Raw genomic sequence first — 9,684 nt, forward strand, 5'->3', positions numbered from 1 at the left:
GCAAACACTATTTGGTCTTCTTACTTTATATTCACTGCTGCTCTACAGTATACAATCAATATTTCTAAATGATTCATCCAATCTGTTGTCCTCAATTTCAATGATTTCTTTTTTCTACACATACTTTTAAACCCTTACAATATATGACAGATTGTTGCATTAAAATTGAATATAATCGTTCTCTTTATATAAAAGTTAGGGTGTGTTTGCACAATACAAAGTATATTCTGATGTTTTTTCTTTCCTTTTTATTCCTCTTCACAAAAATCGCAATGATTGCAATGAATTAAAGAAGCGCGGCATGAGAAATGAAGACATGCATAACAATCCCCAACAAGTGATATACAATAGTTACAATTGATGCTAAAAATTTATCCATTTTTCTTTTTTTTCACTTAATACACTTACAATGAATTGTAATCTTTTATCTTTCCCCTTCTGTTTTTGTTTTGTGTGTGCTTTTTGTGCAGCAAATTCCATTATTTCCATCTCAAAATTGTTTATATAGGAGAACTTTTGCAGTGCAGCTCTATTGCTTCCAATTCCATTTCCCCAAATTCTCAGTGTTTTGTGTTAAATGGTAAAAAGAAAGAAAAAAAATGCTCTATGGCTTTGAGAAAATCGGTTACACAATTGGACACACGAGATGATCCTTAAAACTACTCCCGCCAAAAACCCCACCGACAGAAACTGAAAAGCTCCCGTCCGTCCGCCTTACGCCTGATCGTCCACGAGCAGCATGATCTGCTGAGTGCCGTCCGAGGGATCCCGCGAGCACTCCACCTGGTGCGAGTTCCAGTCCTTGCGCTGGCAGAAGGTCGAGCAGTAGGGCGTTCGCCGGCACAGCGAGCACTCCGCCAGCGCCTCCCTGTTGCAATTGGCACACTGCGGACGGAAAGCAGAGATCCATTAGAGTGAGACTATCAAGGTTGAATTCATAGCATTTCTCCATTAAAACCTCTTTTGCTTCTTGAGAAACACTCAAACGAACATTGGCAAAGCTTAGGGAAGTTAAAATCCTTTTCGCAATCTCAATTTGAGGAAATTTTGAGTCTTGAACAGACGAATTTTACACAAGAACTCTTTCAAAAGCTTTCTTTTCCTCTATTTTTCAAATCAATTTAAATCTTGTGGCGTTACTTTAGATTAAGATAATTTTTACTCATAACATTTGAGAGGTTTGCATGAGAAACCGAGAATCTACTGAAATTTTGCAATATAATAAAACTTTCTCACTAATCATTTGAGCAATTTAATGTGGGAAATCCTGTGGTTTTTAAAGTTCCGAAGCCGCAGAGCCGAAGGGGAATCAATATTAAACTTCAATCTGCATAATTGAAGGAATAGTTTCACAACTTTCAACCCATCAAACTTTCTCAAAGTCTTTCGTTTGTAATTTTCATAGTATTGCCAAGCAGACTCAGAAATCAGAGCTTTTATCAGCGTTCGCTTAAAGCCTTTCAAGATATTCTTCTACAGCACAATTTTCCGGATGAATCTTGACGCATTTTGACGGATTCTTTCTTCCTTTGCACAAAACACAAGTCTAGAAGACTGAGAAGGATCAAAGGAGTTTACCTTCTTGGCTCCGTTCAAATCCACGCCGGCCGCAATGTTGATGGCATTGGGGTCCTCAATGTCGTGAACGCGGGCCGCGATGAGCGCAGCGTCTCTCTCGCGCTGCACTCGCTCCACCTGCTTCACGTGGATCTCCTGCGCCTCGTTGATGCAACGCCGGAACTCTGCGATCGCCTTGGCCATCTGAACGCACAGCGACTTGAGTCTCTCAAGCGGGATGTTGCCCTCGGCGATCTGTGCGGCGTCCAGGAAGTCACTGGAGCCATCGATGCCGTCCGTCAGCGTGCCCCAGGGCTCCTCCTTCGTGATCACCACCGGCTCCTGCTCCGCATACTCGTCCGCCGAGCCCGATTGTCGCTTCTTCTTGTTGTCGATCTCGATCTGGTTCCGCCGACGGCGCTTGTACGGCGTGAAGAAGCGCACCGGCCCCGTGGCGCCTGGAAGAGAGACTACGGATTAGGCACTAGGATCTTTCCTAGCCACCCCAGCCAACGGGACACTCACTGGAGTCGTCGTCGCAGCACGCGGGGCATGTGCAGCTGGTGGCGTGCGGCTGCAGGACGCCCTCGTCGATCAGCGCCTGCAGACTGCGTCCGCCGAAGCGGATGGACCGCTTCCAGTCCTTGCTGGAGCCGCGGCCGCACTCCTGCTCGAACTCGCTGGGCGTGAACCAGTTGTCCTTGTACTTGATGCACCGACCGCGTCCGCCCGAGCCCAGGCGACTCTTGTACAGCTCCGCGGTGGTGGTCTTGCAGCGGATCGGCAGCACCTCCATGTTCATGATGTCCGACCACTGATTCTGCAGCTGCTGCGGCTGCGATTGCGTCTGCGGCTCCGTCATCGTCGTGATCTCTTGTGTGCTCGTGGCCACGCTCTCGGACGCCGTCACGGGCTGCTTAATGACGATGTGCGTCGCCTTGAGGTCACCGCCGACGACCTGGCCCGAGATGAAGCCGTTGTTGTCCACGCAGATCATCGGCTTGAAGTGCAACAGCTGCTCTGGCGTAATCACGTTGAAGGTGCTGCCGCTTGCACTGCCCACGGGCAGGCTCACCGGCACAGGCACCGACACCACGGTGCCGCCGTCCACCGTCGTGGTCTCCGCCGTGGTGGCTGTGATGAGACGCGTCCTCGTTGTGCCCTGAAAGAGCGAAAGCTTCACTCAACAGACATGTACAAGGACTGTCCTGCGGACAAAGTTCACAGTCGTGGGACAAGAGGAGATTTCTTACATAATTGCTTGAGCAAATTAGTGCATTGAGATAATTTAGGATAAGTTTTTACATTCACTGACTTGAAAACGAATTTGAGCTTCTATTATGAGATATAACAACACTTTCTTTGTGGAAATGAGGACAAATTCTTCTCAGATTTCATCTCCTGATAACAGATTTAATTGTGATATGATTTATAACTTTTAGGAGTAAAAAAGTGCTTGTGAAAATATATCAGGATTGTTAAAATACTTTGTTTGCTTCCCGTAAGACATTTTCAAACTGTCTAGCAACTCTAGGAGTATTCAAGAAATGAATGAATTCATAAAATTCTAATGCACGATATGTGGTTATAAATAGAAAAGTTGGAATAATATGAGGAAAGCGCGGAAAAACGTCAGATTTGCGGTCAAAGGGTGAATTTTCGTAGCAAAATAGAATTGTCCTGGAAAACTCCACTGAACTCTCCAAAATCGTTCGCGAAACACAAAGCACTTATCGTGGGAATTTCGCACGGTTTCTGCAGCCTTGCATGCGAAATGCGGAGATTGTTTGTATGGAAATGCGTGTGAGTTTCATGGAACATCCCTGACGCTTCTCGACAGGGTTGCATTGTCCGGGAGGGCAAATTATCCACCCTATCTCGGCCGCGGCGAGGCTCAAGAGCCTCCGGCAGCGGCGGGCGGAGCGCGCTAGGGCGAATGGCGAGCGGCAGAAGGCAAGACGTGCGAAATTCAAAATGGATGCTCCCAGACGGGCAAAAGGTGCGCCCAAGCTTGGTGGCATCTGTGGCCAGCGGGAGAGCAGCCCTGGCGTCCCGCGGGAGTGGAATTTCCCAGCGCAACAGCGCGAAAGGCGTGCAGACTCACCTGATTTCCATTTTCTTGCTCAGCCTCGGCTTCGGTAATGTCCGGCAGTGCGAGATCCGACTGATTTTCATCCATGATCGGCGCCCTCCGAATGTGTGTGTTCAAATGTCAATTGTCGCTTCGGCACTCAATCAACAACCTCGCCACATTCACAACACGCTGACTGGGGATTCGCGCGGGACGCTCAGGTGGCGGCTTCGGCTGAGGATTTTCTCTTTTTTCGCGATTTTCCCAGAATCCACCAGGCAAGGTGACAAGCGAAGAAAACCAAAAGCGGAGAACATTTCACGTTTGCCTCCACAGTGCGCGCAGCGCTGCTCGGCGGTGGAATTCGGCGGCAGTGTGACAGCGGCTTTGTTGGAGAGGAATTTTCCAGTCTGTTTTGTCGCGGAAAAACCAGATAAATAGCATGTCTATCAGGACGTACGGGGACAAGCCGATAAGCTTCCAGCTCGAGGAGAATGGAGAGTACTACTGCGTGGGCTCAGAGGTGGGAATTCACGGGTAAATTTGAGTGTAAACAAGCTAACCTCACTTTGTTTGTTGTCCCTTCAGGTGGGCAATTATCTGCGCCTCTTCCGGGGCTCACTGTACAAGAAGTACCCGGGCATGACCCGGCGCACCCTCAGCAATGAGGAGAGGAAGCGCCTGATCGAGTCTGGGCTGAGCAGCCACATCCTCGCCAGCTCTGTGTCGCTGCTGAAGGCGTCCGAAGTGGAGGACGTGATTGAGGGCAATGACGACAAGTACAAGGCGGTGTCCGTGCACTCCACGGATCTGCCGGTGATGCGCGAGAGCAAGTCCAAGAAGCCCACGCCGTGGGTGCCCACAATGCCCAACTCGAGCCACTTGGACGCCGTGCCACAGGCGACGCCCATCAATCGCAATCGCGTGTACCAGAAGAAGGTCCGCACGTTCCCGATGTGCTTCGACGACACGGATCCTGGCACGAATCTGGAGAACGCCGCGCAGCAGGAGATGCTGGTGCCCGTGCGCTTGGATATGGAGCTGGAGGGCCAGAAGTTGCGTGACACGTTCACGTGGAACAAGAACGAGAGCATGATCACGCCCGAGCAGTTCGCAGAGGTGCTCTGCGATGATCTGGACCTCAATCCGCTGGCCTTCGTGCCGGCCATCGCGGCGGCGATTCGGCAGCAGATCGAGGCGTATCCCAGTGAACCGATCATGGAGGAGAGCTGCGACCAGCGCGTCATCATCAAGCTGAATATCCACGTGGGCAACACGTCGCTGGTGGACCAGGTGGAATGGGACATGTCGGAGCGCGAGAACAACCCCGAGGAGTTCGCCATGAAGCTGTGCGCGGAACTGGGCCTCGGCGGGGAGTTCGTCACGGCGATCGCGTACTCGATTCGCGGGCAGTTGTCGTGGCACCAGCGCACGTACGCGTTCAGCGAGGCGCCGCTGGCCACGGTCGAGGTGCCCTTCAGGGCGCCGAGTGAGGCCGACGGCTGGGCGCCCTTCCTGGAGACGCTCACGGATGCCGAGATGGAGAAGAAGATCCGCGACCAGGACAGAAACACGCGCAGAATGCGGCGTCTGGCCAACACAACGCCCGGCTGGTAAGTTCAGTATTGTGCATCCCAAATTCCACGACTTCAGTCGAGTATCTCAAATTTGTGTGAAATTGATGTAACTTTTCTAGGATAAACGTGAATAAATCGAATGACCCTCGATAAAAGTTCGCCTTTCAGAGAGAAAAAAAGAGAGTGAGAGAGAGAGAGAAATGCTGAATGAGTAGCTTAATTTCCTATCGATTTCGATAAAGTAGCGAATTTCATTAAATTTATTCCATTTATAAGCATTATAATATTGAATTGAATGTAATTATAATATTCTACTTTTAGGCAATGAAATTTTATTTTCGCATTTTTGAATGAATGGTGCATTTAATTATTAAAATATTTATAATTTCATGTGGACTTTATTAAAGCTATTAAAGAGCTCTGTAATTAATATGAATTTGCTGGGGAAATAATTAAATTCATTCGTAAACTTCAGTTCAAAGTGCGTAAATGAGCGAATCGAGACTCAGTGACTAGAATGGAATCTATAATCTAAGTCAATTTCCGGATTTGAATGCTGTATATATTAATTTGGGGAGCTCGAGAGTTAAGCAGCATGTTATAGTTGAGTTTGTTGAGTTAATGAAGATTTCTTGCGTCGTCTCAAAAATTATCTCTGCTGAAATTTTTTTTTTATAAGGAACTTTATTAAACGAAAGATAGACTTTGAGTGAACTTTCTCAGTGAAAAGTGCCGGAAAAGACTGTGAAATGATTTTGAAGTGAACGCGAGAGTAAATTTTATCATTTTATAGTAAAGGAAATGTGTAGAGAATTGATGAAGTTTTCTCCGTGTGAATTTTCAGAAGTCTTCAGCCTCTGGAAAAGATCTCAAAGTTCTCCAAAGGCAGTTCATCACGCTCTTCAACTGGTAAGAATATGTAAGTGAATATGAAATTTCATTGTAATTTCAAGCTTAGTCCGGACGAAGACTGCTCGGAAAGAGAAATATGCCTGTGAGGAAATTGAAATCTGCACACTTTTATTCATATTAACAAGATGTTCTGTATACATTTATTTAAGAATAAGAATTACTGGAGAAATTAGAAATTTTGTCTACTATGAATTTTGCAAGAGTTGAAAAGTGGCGCATATTTTGACTGTTTTCTCTGCTTCCTATTTAAGGAAATGTAAATAAGAATAGAGTTAAAACGCTTCATCTTTCCTCTGCTGGAGGACAAAGTTTAGAAAATGTGCCACGCTTGACGTGGAAAAGTTGCAAAAATGCCGTGCACTTTATACTTTGTGCTTTCCAGTACAACTTTATTAATTTAAATGTGTGAATGTCAAGCGGCATTTTTCATGCGGTCTCCTTATAGCGCCAACAGAGAGAGACAATCAGCAGCGGAGGGAAAACGAGAAAATCACAGGAGGAAATTAAATTTTCTGCTCTGCTTCATCCTTCCAACTCATTTTACATTTTATACCACCGCGTGCTTTTTTGTGCTCAACTGGCTATTACTTTTACTGCTCTCCGAGGTTCTTTGCCACCCACTTCGGCGATGAGGATGTTGTCCGCGTTCATTGAAAAAAATTACGTCGCCCACAACACGCAGAAGAAGCGTAATCTGAACATGTCAGTCGCTTTTTCTCGCATTTGTCCGCGGCGCAGACAAGCCTTTGAGAGCGCGCCTCGCGGGTGTGACAAACCCGAGCGTTTGTGGAAATCCGCGGAATGGCGGGCGAAATTCTAATTAAAGATAAGCCCGAGGACACCTTCCAATTGTATTTTGTGTCAGTAATTGGCGAACAGAGCGCTCGGAGGATTTGCAAGTCAATTCAGTTTAATTGAAATCAATATACAGCTTCGAAAAATACTCCACTTTGTGATATGTTCTTTTCAGCTGAGAACCTTTTCGCCATAATTGAGACGCGAATATCCTGTTCAATTTTCTCTTCCGCCACTGTAAGTGAATATTTACGAATTAACCCAATTATCAGGTGAAGATTCCAAGAAATGGAGAGAGAAATTCCTGGAAATAGCACTCAATGTGATGAAGAAAGAACATTTTAGCATTTTGCAATACTACTTTGAGGACATGCAACAGGTTTCTTTGCCTTTTTTGGGGGGAGACGCGAATGCAGTTCCTCGCAATACATTGAAAACAGGTTTTCACCTCCATTGAATCGTTAACATTTCATATTCACATATTGCAGACAGCAGAAGTGACTGCTTTCTTTTATCTCTTCCTCGTTCGTCTCGAGTGAAAGTTGGAAAAACGTCTGTCAATCATGCCAAATAGGATCCTAATGACATGTCTATTTTTTTGTTCTCCCACACTTTCTCCCACTTTTTGCCAAAGTGACTCGTGCTATTTGTCAATTGGGAATTTAGATTCTATTTGATTTGTATGAAAAGCCATTTCTTTTGGGCAAATGAATTGAATGGTTAATTTTTTCTAGCTCCGCCCACTTGAATGCCCCGCCCATTAATCATCTCTATAGTTTGCAAAAACCAAAGTCAGGACTTTGAGACGAAAAACATCAGGTTAGCTCTCAAAGCTCACCTTCGCCAAAGATTGATTGTAAAAGCACAACAAACAACTTGAAACTTACACAGCTTTTCATATTATGAAGATTCTTTGCACAATATGAATAATTACGTTAATATGTTAAGTTCTGCAGGTTCTGCATAGATGTGCAGGAATTTAAGGGCGGGAAGGGTGAAAAGTGGGGTGATTTAGTGCTGAAGGAAGAAAAGCGGCTGCCAGGATTTGCTCTGTATCGCATGTTTCAGGCATAGTTGCACTTTCTCCATGCAAAAGAAGTTATGGTGCTCTTTTTCCACCATCGCATTAACGATAAAATCTTGTGCTGCTTTTGTTCTTATATCTTCCTCAAATTAATGGCCAGCTCCAGGGTGTGTTATTATACATTTTAGCACAGCTTGAGAAGGGAAATTAAAAGGAGAATTTTCTGCATGATTTCTACCATGATAAGTGGAGAGAGGATAAAGTGTGAGAGAGCGTCAAATTTACCTGTGGAGAAATGGGTGAGAAGCTGCCTGACATGTTTCAATTAGGCATAAATTACTGTATGGATTTTATTTGACGCAAATTACTTCATTCCACAGATAAATTTTGTTAATTAATTGCGTAACACAATTTAGCATTCAAGGCTCCCTAAAGGCAAGTCTCTGTGTTGGAGATGGGGTGAAAATTGCTCTCTAGTTTAGCAGTAGTTTTGCATGGGAACATTTCCAATAAAGATCCCCACTCATTTGTCTCTCTCGCCAAGTTGAGGGTGGATTTAGTGGCTTCTCTGGTTTGGGGCCTTCACAATTGAATGGCATCGTGTTGTGCGTTTTCCAGCCGCCACTCAAATTCTCGGCACACACACATCTCACGACACTCTGCACGGATGGCGTTGTGTAAGTAATTTAATTAAATCGATTCAATTACCGATTACTCTGGAGGCCTTGACGAGAAGGCGCCAATTTTCCAGACCCCAAAGGAGAAAAGCCTCGAAAAGCGGTGACGTGATTTTGTGAGAATGAAGAATCAAGTGAGATTTACATGATGTGGCAGTGAAGATGATGGCTCAGGGTTGGAGAGGAGTTAATGAGTGAAGAGTGACAAGTTCTTGTCCAAGGTGGCACACATTCAACGCTCCACTTGACTGCAATCTTCCGCCATTGGCTCTCAAGGCATCCACTATCTGATGGAAGGAAGTTTTCCCATGTGCGCTTGTGAGGGAAGATTGTGAAGTTTTCATTGTGGATCAACTTTATCTCGGATAGGGTGAAATTTGTCTGTGAGAAGCTAAAAAGTTTCCGAGCGATGGTGAAAAAGTGAAGGAAGAAACGATATCTCGAATTGACTTTTCGCACCCTTCTAGCGGTCCAATATCCACCCCCATTTTGGCTGCCAAGAACTGGAATCCCTCATAAATCCCCTTCAGATGCGCACATTTGAGACTTAGGCAAGTTGACAAGGTACGTCTGAACAAGTTGATAAGTTGCACATCACAATTTCACTCAAAGTCTGCAACATCTCGTCAGAGAGATCACAAAGCACAGTGATAATTTGCCCAAAAGGACAGACAAAGGGCGTAAGAAGGCTTTGAGAAGTCTTAAGTGGGCGGAGAATAAGAGTGGGCGTGGCTTCGGGGAATTCTATTACAGGTAACCCACAATTAAATGGAAAGAACTGCTGATGCTTCATCATTATTAGCAATGTTATTAATAGGAATTTGGTGAAGTTCTTTGAAGAGGGAAAAAAAGATTCCGCACGTGCGGGGTAATGTTCATTAAAAATACTGGAGAAAGTCAACGTGTTCTTCGCGTGGAGCAGCAATTTGTGGGCGGTGTTCGATGGCCATTCCCGGAGGCGCCACGAAATACTTCTACACGTCATATAGCCTGAGTTTGTTGTTTGCTCACGACAAACAGGAAAGAATATGAAACCGCATCAGAGAAATTGGGAGAGTTTCACCTACTTTT

The 9,684-nt window shown here is 45.5% G+C and overlaps 2 protein-coding genes across 5 annotated transcripts; one reads left to right on the forward strand and one right to left on the reverse strand.

Moving 5' to 3' along the window:
- Nucleotides 1-10: 10 nt before the first annotated feature.
- Nucleotides 11-3,764, reverse strand: LOC132257703 (deformed epidermal autoregulatory factor 1). 2 transcript variants are annotated; one of them, XM_059754712.1, is made up of 4 exons: nt 3,662-3,764; nt 2,083-2,719; nt 1,579-2,015; nt 11-885 (listed from the first exon to the last, which is right to left on the reverse strand). In XM_059754712.1, the coding sequence occupies exons 1-4, from the start codon at nt 3,734-3,736 to the stop codon at nt 715-717; spliced, it is 1,320 nt and encodes a 439-aa protein (XP_059610695.1). In that variant the 5' UTR covers nt 3,737-3,764; the 3' UTR covers nt 11-714. The 2 variants fall into 2 exon arrangements, with proteins under 2 accessions (XP_059610695.1, XP_059610694.1); XM_059754711.1 differs by having other exon boundaries at nt 1,579-2,027.
- A 289-nt stretch (nt 3,765-4,053) lies between these two features.
- LOC132257704 (SWI/SNF-related matrix-associated actin-dependent regulator of chromatin subfamily B member 1) lies at nt 4,054-6,278 on the forward strand. Of its 3 annotated transcripts, none has more exons than XM_059754716.1 (3): nt 4,054-4,151; nt 4,217-5,241; nt 6,050-6,278. In XM_059754716.1, coding segments are annotated over exons 1-3 (1,107 nt in total). In that variant the 5' UTR covers nt 4,054-4,070; the 3' UTR covers nt 6,051-6,278. The 3 variants fall into 3 exon arrangements, with proteins under 3 accessions (XP_059610699.1, XP_059610697.1, XP_059610698.1); XM_059754714.1 differs by lacking the exon at nt 6,050-6,278 and adding an exon at nt 5,325-5,389; XM_059754715.1 differs by lacking the exon at nt 6,050-6,278 and having other exon boundaries at nt 4,217-5,389.
- Nucleotides 6,279-9,684: the final 3,406 nt, after the last annotated feature.

Source organism: Phlebotomus argentipes, unplaced genomic scaffold (assembly GCF_947086385.1).
Source record: "Phlebotomus argentipes unplaced genomic scaffold, Phlebotomus argentipes genome assembly scaffold_4, whole genome shotgun sequence".
NCBI lineage: Eukaryota > Metazoa > Arthropoda > Insecta > Diptera > Psychodidae > Phlebotomus > Phlebotomus argentipes.

Coding starts and splice junctions, on each gene's coding strand:
- LOC132257703 (XM_059754711.1), bottom strand. CDS start 3,736: ATGGATGAAAATCAGTCGGATCTCGCACTGCCGGACATTACCGAAGCC. Junction 2,028..2,082: donor GTGCTGCGACGACGACTCCA/GTGAGTGTCCCG, acceptor CCTAATCCGTAG/TCTCTCTTCCAGGCGCCACG. Junction 886..1,578: donor ATTTGAACGGAGCCAAGAAG/GTAAACTCCTTT, acceptor TTCCGTCCGCAG/TGTGCCAATTGCAACAGGGA.
- LOC132257704 (XM_059754714.1), top strand. CDS start 4,071: ATGTCTATCAGGACGTACGGGGACAAGCCGATAAGCTTCCAGCTCGAG. Junction 4,152..4,216: donor ACTACTGCGTGGGCTCAGAG/GTGGGAATTCAC, acceptor TTGTCCCTTCAG/GTGGGCAATTATCTGCGCCT. Junction 5,242..5,324: donor GCCAACACAACGCCCGGCTG/GTAAGTTCAGTA, acceptor TAACTTTTCTAG/GATAAACGTGAATAAATCGA.